The sequence below is a fragment of the Bidens hawaiensis genome, unplaced genomic scaffold, assembly GCF_021521415.1.
Source record: "Bidens hawaiensis isolate Kalapana, Puna unplaced genomic scaffold, B.hawaiensis_p1.1 tig00015891_1, whole genome shotgun sequence".
Classification (NCBI taxonomy): domain Eukaryota; kingdom Viridiplantae; phylum Streptophyta; class Magnoliopsida; order Asterales; family Asteraceae; genus Bidens; species Bidens hawaiensis.
Genome location: NW_027492423.1, coordinates 4,617 through 19,813, shown reverse-complemented (window position 1 = coordinate 19,813; position 15,197 = coordinate 4,617). Strand labels below are relative to the sequence as shown.

Below are 15,197 nucleotides of genomic sequence, written 5' to 3'. Positions count from 1 at the left end.
ACCATCTTCTAGCTTATTGCTTCTCGATCAATATGTTGCGTTCTCTTCTCAATTTCGACTTTAGCGTTTCACAAGCTAACAAACCTATTCATGCTTTGATGATGTTTATTCTTTCATCATATTAAGTGTTTGCATCGCTCTTAATTTAGTAGGCTTTCACATTATTTTTTCTTAGATGTCTTATCCAGATCATACCATTCATCTTGTAGTATAGAAGTACTATCATCACCTTTTATATGGGTAAGATCATACCAGAATTGCTATTTGTCTGCCTTAACATTTCTCAATATATTGCTTATAGATCACGAATTTGACCCTTATCCATTATTGTCAAAACCCGTTCTACCCCGAACCAAAACAACCATCCTGATTTGAATATGTTCTGACACGCTAACCCGTCCTACCCTCGTCTTTTATGTCACCTATACTTCTATATAAATAAAAAAACAAATATTCATGTTCTTGTTATTATCATTGTAAGAATTAAATTAAAATGTATTTAAAAGGTAGAAAAAGTCTATAAAAAATAATAATCATATTGTTTTACTACTAGGTATAGAAAGTAACAGGACTCCTCATAGCATGTTGTGTCTTTCTTTCTTCAATATACATATATTAACTAAAATAATATTACAACAAAAGCGACAGCCTGATTTTGACAACTCAACAACACGACATCTCTCTCTCTATTTCTCTTTCATTAAACACTAAACCATTCAAAATCAAACCCTAATTAACTTCAACTCTTCTTCTTCATCTGAACTTCGAAATGTATTCTGGGATCCACTCCATAACTAATTTAGCCCACGGCGACTTCTCGGGTCAGTTAGATGCTACCACTTTCGTTGGGGATCCATGTCTCGTGTTGACCACGGATCCGAAGCCCCGACTCCGGTGGACTTCGGAGCTCCATGAGAGATTTGTCGATGCGGTTACTCAGCTCGGTGGACCTGACAGTTAGTTTCTTTAATTATCTTTAAATTAGTTAATTTGGGATCAAGATGGTACCTTTTTGGGAAACTGATTGTGGGTTTAAATATTTAGTTATTATGTTTGATACATGTATGGTAAATTGATCTTTATTATTCAATTTTTTTATTTTGGAAAGCAATTAAAGCAGTAGGGGTTAGGAGTGGCATCAGAATGGGGATATTAATTAGGGATGTGCGTGGTGCGGTTCGGTGAGGTTTTTACTAAAACCGAACCGAAAACCAAACTTTCGGTTTTATAATTTTTTTAAAACCGTTCGGTTTCGGTTTTTTCAGTTTTCGGTTTTTGGTTATTTCGGTTCTGTTTTTTCGGTTCTCAACAAAATACAAAACCGAACCAAAACCAGTATTTCGGTTTTTGCTAAAGTTCAAAACCGAACTACCTGTTTCTAATTTGGTTTGGTTTTTTCGGTTCGGTTTTTTTGGTTTTTTCGGTTCCATCTTGGTTTTAACGGTTTTATGCTCACCTCTAATATTAATCGTGTTGGGTTGGCGGGTTGAATTTTTCAACCCGGACATGACCTGTATTTGTATACGGGTCAAAAACATTGATCTTTAATTCTAACCCACAAACACTTAAAAATGATGTAACCCGAACAGGGCCCGTTCAACCAATTTATCTAAATGCGTCAAACGAGTTTGCGGGTTGGGCGGTTACAACCAAGTTGTAAACTTTTTGAGTGGGTTGTAAAAAATGGGTTAAACGGGTCATAAATGGATGGGCTAGTGGGTTGACTTGTTTACTAAATAGGTTGTGTCAACCTGAACATGACATGTTAAATTAATTAGGTCAACCCGAACACAACTTGCTATTTTATGTGTGTTGGATATTCCAACCAAAAACATGATTATGTCCATGTCGTGTTCCTGTGGTGTCGGAAGTTGCCGCCTCGAATCAAATGTCAGAGAAGTAGTCATTTTGTGTTTGGACTATGGATGCTAGTTTTTAAAGTGATTATTGTGACTAGAAAAAGAAGAAGAGTCCCAAAATAGATAAATTGTAATTATTAATCAGATAGTTGGGTGCTTAAAGTTAGGTAAGGTAATTTAACACTCATGAAATCATATTATTTTGGCTATTAATAATAAGATAGTCAGATAGATGATAACCACTAATTTCAACGCGTATCCAAACATCCCTTACATGTGATTATAACTTATAAGGGTTACTCTATTAAATTCTTACATCACTACGGTTATTTAAATGATTCGTGACGTTTAATATCTTATGTTTGATTGTCAAGTGATGATATTTTGTGATAGTTGTTGATTATTATTTGATAATAAATTTATTTTTACGGTATTTCAGAAGCAACTCCAAAGACAATTATGAGGACTATGGGAGTAAAAGGGCTCACACTTTATCATTTGAAGTCACATCTTCAGGTTAGTCATTTTTATAAATAAGGGCATATAAGTAATTATAACACCGTTTGACAATTCTTGTCTGTAATTTTTAATTTATATTGTGTATATATTCTTGCAGAAATATCGGTTGGGGAAACAATCTTGCAAAGAGTTAACCGAGAATTCCAAAGATGGTAATCATCTTACAACATACGAGAATGATGCATAAATTTGACAATTACTATTTTTATTACAAATTTTGTTAATTTTATTACTAATTCTTGTTCCAATTTTAGCATCATGTATTGCTGAAAGTCAAGACATGGGTTCATCCACAACATCATCAACGAGAATGTTGCCACAAGATTCAAATGAGTATGTTCAATTTATGAATTTTTAAAAAGTTAAAAATAATTTTTTTATAAACGTGTCATATGAGATTATGTTTAATAACCTTGTTTTAATTGTTACTTCCAACAGTGGGTTCCAAGTTACAGAAGCTTTGAGGGTGCAAATGGAAGTCCAAAGAAGATTGCATGAGCAGTTAGAGGTTAGTGTATTAACCGACCCGCTTCTTGTGTCTGCCAAAAGTTTTCATCAAAGGTGGCAACTTTGCCCCATTTTATGAGTAGTTTGATTCGGGTCATGTTTAGTTTCTAATGGCTCAAACGGGCTAAATCAAAAGGTTTAGGTTAAAAAGGAAACATGCCAAACGGGCTGGACGTTTGAACGGGTTAAACAAGTTGAAAGTCATCTAAAATGAACATTTAATGCACACCGAGTGCTAAATCGTGTTATTAAAAGGAAGTATATTATTATGGTAATACTATATTTTCTTTATAACGTTTAACATTAATGTGGCCCGCTTCTCGTGTCTCCCAATGGTTTTAAAAATTACAAGATTTTCATGAAAGATGGCATTTCTTGACCCATAGAATTCTTTGATACGGGTTATGTTTAGTTTCTAATGGGTCAAACGGACAAAATTCGAAGGGTTAGCCAGTTAGGCTAAAAAGGAAAAAAGGTCAAGCGAGTTGGATGTTTGAACGGCTTAAACAAGTTGAAAGTCACCAAGAATGTATTTTTGATGACATAGGACATGCTAAATCGTGTTATTGAAATAAGTATATTGTTATTGTAACAATATATTTTCTTTATCGCATTTGACCATAATTATTCATAAAGAATAAGAAAGACGGGATGATAAGTATTTTGGGTCAACACAACCGTTTCCCTACAAAGTACTTGTTTTGACCACCTGTACATAGAGGTGGACAAAAAACCCGAACCCGGAACCGGACCCGAAATAAATACCCGGAACCGGTTTTTCTAATACCCGAACCCGACCCTACCCGTAGGGTACGGATAGGGTATGCATTTTGGCACTAAAACCCGAACCCGAACCGGACCCGATTTGTACCCGGTGATACCCGAAAACCCGATTTGTACCCGGTAATACCTGAACCCGGAACCAAGGTTGTCCAATACCCGAAACCGGGTATTTCAAATACCCGATGTATACCCGAAAAATACCTGAATAATACCCCTAAAAAGTGTAAACTTTTAAAAAAATCCAATCTATATAAAAAAAATACCGGAAAAAAACACGAAAAAACCCGTAAATAGAGTTTTTTCAATACCCGATAATAGGGTATTCAAATACCCGGTTCTATACCCGACCCGAACCCGATGCATAGGGTATGATTTTTAGAGACAATACCCGACCCGAACCCTACCCGATTATTACCAATACCCGGTCATACCCGAACCCGGGTATTTAGAAAACCCGATTTGTGCACCTCTACCTGTACACGCATTTGCCACCTTTAAATTTCCTTCAAACTCGCACATTAGAAATCAGGCAAACGGATCAACTGTTGACTAATAATTTGTAAAATATTTAAAAAATATTAATTTTTATTGAGAAAATATATTTGTATAATCATACTTGACTCTATATGTATTTTGTTTTTACTTAAAAAAAAACTTGACTCTAATTATAGCAAAATATTGACATTTTTTGGTTCAAGGTTTTACATTTTCATAAAGTGTTATCTTTCATTAATGATTTTTACAAAACTATTATTATATATAAAATACTATGTATAATCAAATTTGATTCTCATTATTTGCAAAATGCTGACATTCTTGGGTTCAAGATCTTAGATTTCCAAAAAAAAATGTTACCTTTTTATCAACAGCTTTTACAAAATAATAATTATTATTAAAAAATATATTTGTATAATCATAGACTCTAATTATTTGTTAAAATATGACATATTTGGTTCAAGATTTCACATTTTCATAAAGAAAGTTATTGTTTATTAACAACCAATCGGTTTTCAGGTTCAACGTCGTCTCCAGCTTCGAATAGAAGCACAAGGCAAATATCTTCAGTCAATCTTGGAAAAAGCATGTAAAGCTCTAAATGATCAAGCAATTGCAACCGCAGGGTTAGAGGCAGCTAGGGAAGAGCTTTCAGAGCTTGCAATCAAGGTAGCCAACGACTGTCCGCCATCTGGCATTCCCATCCCTTCACTTCCTGAAGTTGCATCTTATTTTGAAAACGTGTTCGCACCCAGCGTTGACAGTTGGTTAACATCAAATAATAGCCCGGTGAATTCACCTGCGGGCATGAGCCCACAAGCAGTTGGTCTTAAAAAGAGGCAACGAGCCGTGTTCAGTAGCCCAACGGGCCAGGCTAGCCGAATGGATGATGTTTGGATATCTTGATGCGAAATCGTGTCGTAAAGATGTCATTTTTTTTTAAAAATTTATTGTTAATTTGTGATCATTGATCATTCTCAACCAACTGTTGTAGCCTTTTAGTTTTGTGAAATATAAATTGCAAAACAACTGATTATCTTTTATCAATTTGGGCTGTTGTTTACTTATTTAACATTTTTTTTTGCACTTTGTAAGATCTAAATCTCAATGTAAAGCTAAATAGGTGTAAAATTTGTTTAATTTCAACCTAAAAATGCAAACTTTTTTCCTTGGAAGAGGTGGGTCCTTTTTATATCTACCTATCATTTAGCCATCCACCTTCAAGATTATTAAAAGGAACAATCTTTAATTCTCAAGTCTCTAGTCATTTCACATTTCTAGAACCAGATTCCACTCAGCTTTGTCTCTTTTTCTTCTTTTTAGTTTTTAACTGATAAGTATGCAGTTCTTGGCCCAAAACTAATACATCCTCTACTGAAATCATCAAAGCTTCAATGGGTAAGTTTTTTATTTCAAAATTAATTGTTTGATCTTATAGTTTCATGAACCTACTGAAACTCTGCATATGTTAAAATCAACAAATTTGATCATTTGTGGTTCAAAGATCTCTGCTTAAAATCATTGACTCATATGTTGGTTTCTTAGCTATCAGTCAAATGAATATGTTCTACTATTCAAGTTTGTTTTTTTTTTCTCAATATTTTCCATATGATGATTTATGAATTTTGTCTTTTAAAGGTACACCACACACATGCTCTTCACTCAAGTCACTGTCCAACAAAGTTGGAGGAATATTATGTTGTTGCAACTCACCAAACCGGTACGAACGGCTAGACAACAGGCTTCAAAGAAAAATGCTGGAGGCCAAGAACAACAGCAAACAAACACACAACACTTTCCGGTCCATGAACAGCATAATATTGAGGTTTCCTCGGTTTAAAGAAGGATTAAAGGAAATTCAAAGTGTGTTTGAATTATACGGTACGCTTAACAAGATTGTTAATTTATTACTTTGCTACTTTCTTTCATGTGTTATAAAGTTTCTTGACTGCTAAAAGTTGACACCTTTGTAGATGAAGATTCAAATGGAACCATTGATAATGAGGAGTTAAAGAAATGCTTACAAAAATTGCAGCTTGATTGTACCACGGAGGAAGTTAGAGATCTTTTTGTGTCTTGTGACATAGATGGTAGCAACGGGATACAATTTAACGAGTTCATTGTTCTGTTGTGCCTTATTTATCTTTTAGCCGGTCCTTCCTCATCTCATGCGGTAAATTCTCATTTTGACTTATTTATATATGAATAGGTTGGTTCGGGTTGGTTGGTACCTGTGGGTAAAGAATAACAGGTCAAGTTTGAATGCATATAACTGTCTAAATCAATCTATATAAGATACTATATTTCTATTGAAATTACATAAATCTCTAAGTTATAAGCGATACTAGTCGTTTATTAAACAAAAAATTATAAACTGACAAAAAATGTTTTGGGTCAACCTAACCCATATAAAAACTTACCCTATTCCCATTTACCTGTGATTATAAGGTTGTAAATTTTTTACATGAGTCATGGCACGTACCTAACACAGATTCGCGGCTTTGCATACACGAAAGTTTTGGGTTGAACCACCGGTATACATAGCTAAACAGGTCGGGTTCTTGGGCCTGTTTAACCCGTTTATCTATAAAAAAAGTGTTTCGTGCAAAAGAATGATTAGTTTTCTATGGCAAAATAATAGAAATTGACACAATGCTTTATATTTAAAGTATCATTGTTTTATACACATTTGCATTTTTTTTTATAAAATTGCAATTTAAAAGTACTAATATGCAAAAAATAATAGAAAAGAGTTTAACGAATCATGTTCTTTTCAACCCGCGAATACTAGTGTCGTGTATGGGTTCATATGTCTATTGTCTGACATGATTTTCAGTTTCATGTTGGGAACCCGCCAAGTCACGATCACGACCCGTTTGGCATCCTTGCTTTTGAATGGTTATCTGTAACGGGTAAAGAAAAAGATTTAGCTAAAAGGAAAACATATCAAACAAATTATTATTGAAATAATATAGTTTTTCTAATCATATTAGACACGCTAATTGTATATTAAAACATTAACGGACGCGCTATGGGTCAACCCAACTCATAACAAAATGACCCGTTTTAACACAAACCACCTTTTGACCATTTTTTCAACTCAGTTAATAAAATTTGTAAACAAAATCCAACGTAAACGAAATCTTGTTACAGACACCAACTGTGGGATCTCCAGAGCTCAAAGCAAACATTTGATACCATAATTGAAGCTTTCTTATTTCTTGATAAAAATGGTGATGGAAAGCTAAACAAGACGGACATGATGAAGGCTATGAACGAGGACTTCCCAACGGAGAAATCACCTACACGTATCACCAAGACCAGATTCAGTAATTTTCTTGATTTTGATATTAAATATTTTCTTGAATGAAAAGAACCGAAAAGTTACAAGCTTTTGGTGTTTTTGTTTTGTAAATGCAGAAGAAATGGATTGGAATAAGGATGGTAAGGTGAGCTTTAGAGAGTTCTTGTTCTCTTTGATTGATTGGGTTGGAATTGATCATGATATATAAGCAGTGGTGATAATGAGTGAGGTTATTGTCAGTATGTAATATATGCAATGTTTAGCTTTGTGAAATCATTTGTTTTAAAGTTGGTATCTCTGTGAAGTTTGTTAGTTATGTAAGAAAGATTTGTTTATATATTTACATGAATCAAGTAATGGTTTTCAGTGTATATGTGGATGTGTTTACATGGAAATTTTTACATATTTTCATTAATGTTTTTCCTTCCATTATGCATTTCTTCATAGTTCACATTAGAGGTGCACAAAATACCCGGATTACCTGATCCGGAACCGGTTTCTACCTGTACCTGATCCGCGAGTACGACCTGGTATAGGATTTCTCTCAGGAGCCGTACCCGAAACCGGAACCGACCTGGACCTGCCGGAATCCGGAACCGGAAATACCCTGTCAAAACTCGACCCTACCCGAAACACGAATAAACCCGTTCAAATACCCGACTATACCCAGAACTTGTTCTTACTCGACCCGGTTTTGACTTTTGTTGACCATACCCGGAACCGGTTCCTACCCGGTTCCGGTTCCTAAAAATACCCGATTTGTGCGCCTCTGGTTCACATGCACAAGTCCAGGGTCGGAGGCCCAAAGCAGGTACTAAGATTGTGGCCCTTTAGTTAAAATAAAAAAAAAAGAAGAAAAATATTTTGCTTTCGACCATATGATTCTTATATCATCTAAGAAAGAGATGAACAAGAAAACCGGTTCAAGCCCGTTTATCGGTTTAGAACCCAACCTGGTATCAACTAAAACCGGTTTGGAATAATCTGGTTTCCAAACCGACAGTTCTTATAGCGGTTCGGACATGAATAACCAAACCGGCTTTAAACTGACCCGATTTTGAATAAAAAACCGGTTTTTTTACTTCAACCCGGTTTTTTTAATAGTTAACCGGCTTACAAACCGAACCGATCTAATCGGTTCGAACAAGTTTACTCCTAAACCGGTTGATAAATCGAACCGGTCTGGCCCAGAAACCGGTTTTGGACACCTCTAATTTATGCGGTATGCATAATTATAGACCACAATTCCATTCCTAGTCCGCTAATGAGCCCAAAGCCCAAATTACCTACATAGAGTATTTTCTTTTTTTATTATTATTTAGAGGCCTTAGAAAAATAGCGGCCTAAAGCTCTTACTTTATTTCACTGTCTCTATTTATAACCTTACGCATGCTTTTTAACTGTCTGTTTAATTGTCTCTATTTAAAACTAAAAGTCATAAAACTCGATATACTAACTTTACTGTTATAAAACAGTTTTACCAAAATGTTTCATATTTTCTAAGCTTTTAACAATTACAAATCACCTTATTAGTATTAGAGGTGACTAGTAGCAAATAAGATCATGATCATATAAGCCACAATTACAAATCACCTTATGAGCATCTCCAATGTTTGGAGAGCTTTGTACAAGCCACATAAAATCACCCACTCCCATTCTCTCTCCTCCCATTCTCTCTCTTTCACCCTCTCATATATACTCTAACAAGTGTATTGAAATTTCAAACCTCTTTCACTCTCTCTCATCTCTCTCTCTTCCACCTAGGAGCCACCTAGGATTCAAAACAAACAAAAACCTAACAAAAACTCACCATTCGAGATGCCCTAAGCTTTTTCAATACAATGAATAATGCACCGAAATGAGTAACCATGATTTGTGTCCAACCATGTCTTTCTATCAACCAATTTAAATGCTATTTGTAGTAAGATACAAACACTCATCAAGTGTCAGCAATTCAGCCACATGAAATAATTTCCAATAGCTTTTAGTATCATTTAAGTTAATAATTTGAGGTGCACATGGAGACCAACAAATCAATGAATATCACTCACATTGTAATATTCCTTCAGCCTTGTAATTTGTTGATATGAACATTAGAACCAATATTTCAATCCTAAACAAATTACACAAATTTTCAGCTTTACTCTCAATCACGCCGACTTTAAGAATCATTTAAAATTTCAGGGTTTGAGACGAGTGAAATAAAGGACCCAAAAATCACTTTTTTTTTTATTTTTTTTTTGAAAGGCTCGTATATAAAGAAAACAAAGGGAACCTTCTAGCTAGAAGCTAGAAGCCCGAACAAACAAGAAGAAAGAAAATACAACCGGAACCAAAACAGAAAAGGAAAAATAAAACTTGAAACAAAAAACTACAACGGGAAATTTTCAAAGTTGAATTGACACCATTTGTCCCACTCTAAGCTGGCCTGATTGCTCCTATTTTTCACCCAAAGATAGAAAACCAACTTTATGTCACTTATCAGTTTATTAACCGTACACTCTTTAAAGTCATGAATCTTCTCATTCCTTGCTTTCCAGATGAGTCAAAACGTGACCACGAGAATGGCCCGTATTATCTGATCTAACTCCTTAGGGACTTTAAGCTGTTTTGGAAGTTCTAGAACTTGTTGAATCGAGCCCAAATTTCCTGCGTACGATAACTTCACCCATGACATAATAACCGAAAGAATGTTTCTAGCGTAGCAGCAGTTTACCAAGAGGTGTTCTACGGTTTCTGGAAAGGAACCACAAAGTCCGCAATTCACCTCTTCCATTGTTAAGCCTCGGCTACTCAAAGCTATTCTAGTAGGAATGCGATCTAGAAGGACCCTCCAAATGAAACAATTAACTTTGCTAGGAATCCAGTTATTCCAACTTTTGAAAGCGATCTCTGGAATTCCAACATTATCGATTTCCCATCTAAGACTTTTGACCGTGAAATGACCAGCCTTGTTCTCACTATTATTCCAACACCAACTATCCATATCATCTGATAAAAGAACATTTGAAAATACAGTATATACCCCTTCAAGCTGTTGTTTCTCCAAGGTTGTGGTAGGCTGCCTTTTCCAGCCCCAAATTGGTTCTGTCTTTCCATTTATCTTTAGGAGTCGGTCCTTTATGAGCACCTCTTTATTGGACTCTAAAGCAAACAGGTTTGGAAAGGTTTCCTGAAACGAGTTCGCTCCAACCCACTGGTCCAACCAAAACGACGTCTTATCTCCCTTACCCACACGGACTGTTAATCGGTTCTTGAAGTTTAAATTAAGGTCAGGTTCCGATTTCCAAGTACCACCAAGGGTCGATTTAAAAGGTACCCAACCCCATTTTCGAGGCCCATTATGCAAAGCTGATATCGTCTTTACCCGAAGGGAAGATCTGTTACCTTTAAATAAGGTCCACCATTTAGATAGTAAGGCTGTGTTAGCAGCATGAAGACTACCAACACCGAGGCCACCCCGATCTTTTGCACATATAAGTTTTTTCCAGGCAACCCAACTTATTTTTTGTCTCTCATTATTTCCTCCCCATAAAAACTTTCGTCGTTTACATTCCAACATTTTTAAAACTTTAATCGGTGCTTTGAAAAGTGAGAAGTAATATGTGCCCAAACTACCTAACACCGATTTGATAAGTGTTAGTCTACCACCAAAGGATAATGATTTCGCTTTCCACTTAGAGAGTTTGGAGTCAAACTTATCTAAAACCGGTTGCCAATGTTTTTTATGGCGCATGTTCGCTCCAATTGGTAAGCCAAGGTATAAGAATGGTATTTTACCTCCTTTGCAATTAAGCACTTGAGCTTTAAGTTTCAGCTCTTCATCATTCACTTTAACAGCATACAACATGCTTTTATGAAGATTTACTTTTAAACCAGAGACAAGGTAAAAGCATCTTAAGATGCGTTTAAGGTTGTCGAAATTCGTATCGCTCCAATCTCCCACAAAAACAGCGTCATCGGTATAGAAAAGATGAGAGATTAGCGGACCATTCCTTGGAGTTTGAATACCATGGTAAAGACCTTCTGAGCATGCTGATTTCATAGCCACATTTAAAGCTTCCATGGCGATTAGAAATAGGAATGGAGATAACGAATCTCCTTGGCGAACCCCCTTTTGAATGTCAAACTCGGAAGTCGGGGCACCATTTACCAAGATCGAAGATCTTGCTGTGGCTAATGTACCAATTATCCAGGACCTCCATTTGTTTGGGAAACGCATTTGTGACATAACTGAGTCAAGAAAGCGCCAGTTTACCGAGTCAAAGACTTTATCGATGTCAATCTTGAAAGCCATAGCCTGTTTGTTCGATTTTTTCAACCATGATAGGAGTTCATTCAAGATAAGGACCCCTTCCGTGATATTCCTACCCGAGATGTACGCTGATTGAACTTCGTCAATAACCAACCCAATAACCAATCGTAAACGATTAGCAAGCACTTTGGATATCACCTTTGGTATGCAACCAATTAAGCTAATGGGCCTGAATTTCTCTATCTCTTGTGGGTCCCCCCATTTTTGGTACAAGAGTAATGAAACTTGAGTTGCACCCATAACTGATTCTGCCATTGGTATGAAAATCTTTTTCAAAAGTAGACCAGAATTTCTTTATAAAAGCAAATGAGAAGCCATCTGGTCCTCCCCACCACAATCCCATACTGCTCGCTTTATCTCCGCTTTACTAAAAGGTTCAATCAACGACTCCGCGTCAGCTTGAGAATCTGTTGTTGAAATATATTGGTCTATCCCGAGACGACTCCTTAAACTTTTTATATTTTCTTTTAAATCATCAGGCGCTGTCACCATTAAAAAAATAATCCGTTCAAACGATTAATTTTTTTGTGGCAATTAATAATACCATGGAAGAAAGACGAGTTCTCGTCACCCTCAATAGCCCATCTGATTCTAGCCCTTTGTTTAAGATCCAATAATCTACATTTATGAAGTTCTGCTAATTCCATTTTACTCTTTTGTCTGGTGTTGATCTCTTCCTCGGTTAGGGCTGACTTTTCAGCTTTAAGGTCAAGTTCTTCCAATAATCTACCCAGGTCTCGTGCTCTGCCCAGTTCTAATTGCTGTTCATTTTGTCTCCATGTTTTACACCTTTTCAATTTGGTAGCTAAACGAAAGTCTGGTGGACCATGTGGTGTGTATTGCGCTAAGGCATTTGTAATCACCTCAATTAGATCATTGTTTCTGAGCCATGAATTAAAAAATCTAAACGGGCGTGGACCAAACTTGAGATCTGTGCATGATAGAAGCAGAGGCCTGTGGTCCGAAGATAACTTGGGAAGTGCTAAAAGAGAAGCTGTTGACCATTTGCTTAAGAACTCATGGCATACTAAAACCCGATCAATTTTGCTGAATTTAAAACCCACATCCGACATATACGTGAAATTGCTTCCGCCCATTTATACTCTGTGAGATCTGCCTTAGAGATAAAATTTGACAATTTTATCACTTTCGCATTTCCAAAACCCAATGTGGATCAAAGCAAAAAAAAAACAAACAAGACACATTCTTCGGAATTGAAACCCATGACCTTTGATTCCATGGACTAACACTCTTTCTATCACACCAAAAAAGTCATTTTGTAAGCTTTTGTTTAAAGCAAAATTATATATAATATTTTTAGCAGTTATTACTCATAAGTCTCTCGAAAAACTAGACCCGGGTTGGTCGCCTTCTTGCCTTCCCTTTGGGCCGGTCATGCTCACTATATGTGCATCAGCATATTTAATTAATGATCTCTCCTTTGGTTAATGAACCAAGAAAGTATGGATAGTTCTTTGTCTAGAATCATGCCATCTACTGCCCCAACTATTTCTATACGAATCAACTATGAAGTAACACATTGCGTAAAGGGATGGATCCAGAAAATTTTGTTATATGAACAAAGTTTAGCCGTGTAAGAAAATTGGACCAGGTCAAATAGAGTGAAAACTTTTAGTCAGGTCTAAAACTGAATTGAGTTAAAGAAAATAGCAAATAAGAATAACATAACTAACTGATTTAAAAAAAACTAATTATATTAAATAATCTAGTCAATAACTAACTAATTGTTATTTATAGAACATTAATATTCAAATTTCTAACCCCAACTCTTGGGTTATATAAATTTTAGATTAAACTAAAACATTTAAATAATAGCTTCTATTAAAATTGAAGTATACATTGAAAATATATGCTCTTTTGGCCACAAATAGCAGCAAGGAGAGGTTAAATAATATTACACATCCACAAGTATATGCAGATTTACTTCAACAATATATCAATTAAACAATAAGCCTTTTAAGAATATCCTACATTCACAACAAATATGACAAATTAAAAACAACATCATGCAGATTCACAACAACAATTCACAGCAAAAGATTCACATCAACAATATCACAAAATATAATTTGTGGGAACCAAACATTTTACTAGATTTTCTAGATCCAAGGTTGAAGTCTAGATTCTCTGGATCGAAGATTGCACGAGGTGGATTCTAGATTCTCTCGATCCATGGTTGCAAAGATTAAGTAATCCCCGGTTAACCTAGAGAAGAAGTTAATCCAAATCTAAACTGCCTTGTTTGTTCCTTAAACCATTCGTATCAACTAACTAATCAAATATTAGTTGTAAGTGGTGAAGCTTGGACGAAAATTCGTGGGAGGACTCAATACGTATAAAAAATTTCAGATGAAAGCGCATAAAACTACGTTGCAGAGAACAAAAGGGGGGGGGCACCATTATGCCGCGCAATAGTCCTTCCGATCAACATTTATTGCCTTAGACCATTTAGTAGTGTAACAATGTCACATTTTTAAATCAAATATCTCTCTTTATTTATCGAATATATTTTTTTAACGACTTTTTTTGTCACTCATGAGATTTGAACATTCGTCACTTTGGTATTTGTCGAATATATTCATTCATTCATACAAATAACGTTTTAACATCATATACTTATGGATCAGAAACAAGAAGAGCATCCCAAATCATATCCATATCCAAAGACGGCATTCTACTAAGCGGCAACCCGTCCCCGACCACCGTCGGCGGCACCACCATTTCCGCCTCCGGTCCACCCCCTATCGCCTTTTCCAACAAACCCACCTCCGGTACCACCGGTACTCCCAAATCATCCACCTTCACATCCACCACCCAATCATCCACCTTCACATCCACCACCCGCTTCGACACCGCATTCAATTTCGCTTCCAACAAAGCCGCGGTATTCCCATTCCCCGAATTCACCTTCAACTGACTTTTCAAATTCGGGAAATTTAAATGCGCGCAGTAATATACGCGGCTGTGTCATACGCAAACGCGGCCTCTTCGGCCGTGTTAAATGTCCCGAGCCATACGCGGGTCCGGTTACGCGGTAACCGGATTTCCGCCACCCATTTCCCCCAATGCCTTTGTCTTACTCCTCTAAACAACTTTCGTCCCGTGTACTTCATAGGTCGGGTTTGGGTACATATACTCGACCGAAAATGATCACCCGCGTAGCGACTAGTCAGTTTTCGGCTAAACATTAGCCAATCCGCCACTGGCTGTACTGGACTCGGGCTTGGTAACACCGGTAACACTAAATTAGTATTAGAAACATTGGGTAAAGTTTGTGACGTACAAAAATTATTATAAGAACATATTTGGTGTAGGTGATATTCCTCCATTGGAATAATATGGAAGAAATTAATGTGTGGATTATCAAATGGTGTGAAATGATGATGAGGACTTT

At 36.2% G+C, this 15,197-nt stretch overlaps 2 protein-coding genes and 2 pseudogenes across 3 annotated transcripts; 2 read left to right on the top strand and 2 right to left on the bottom strand.

Annotated features, from left to right (window-relative positions):
• The first annotated feature begins 685 nt into the window (after window positions 1-685).
• Window positions 686-5,232, top strand: LOC143549991 (protein PHR1-LIKE 2-like). Its single transcript, XM_077040746.1, has 6 exons — window positions 686-956; window positions 2,299-2,375; window positions 2,476-2,530; window positions 2,633-2,711; window positions 2,817-2,886; window positions 4,683-5,232. The coding sequence occupies exons 1-6, from the start codon at window positions 770-772 to the stop codon at window positions 5,067-5,069; spliced, it is 855 nt and encodes a 284-aa protein (XP_076896861.1). The 5' UTR covers window positions 686-769; the 3' UTR covers window positions 5,070-5,232.
• Window positions 5,233-5,406: 174 nt separating this feature from the next.
• LOC143549990 (putative calcium-binding protein CML22) lies at window positions 5,407-7,748 on the top strand (annotated as a pseudogene). The gene is made up of 5 exons (XR_013138242.1): window positions 5,407-5,561; window positions 5,802-6,044; window positions 6,137-6,336; window positions 7,317-7,492; window positions 7,584-7,748. The product of XR_013138242.1 is annotated as a putative calcium-binding protein CML22 (transcript).
• A 4,328-nt stretch (window positions 7,749-12,076) lies between these two features.
• LOC143550003 (uncharacterized) lies at window positions 12,077-12,879 on the bottom strand. Its single transcript, XM_077040754.1, has 2 exons — window positions 12,327-12,879; window positions 12,077-12,264 (listed from the first exon to the last, which is right to left on the bottom strand). Exons 1-2 carry the CDS (start codon window positions 12,877-12,879, stop codon window positions 12,077-12,079), a joined length of 741 nt encoding a protein of 246 aa, XP_076896869.1.
• A 1,540-nt stretch (window positions 12,880-14,419) lies between these two features.
• Window positions 14,420-14,916, bottom strand: LOC143549995 (ethylene-responsive transcription factor ERF062 pseudogene; annotated as a pseudogene).
• Window positions 14,917-15,197: the final 281 nt, after the last annotated feature.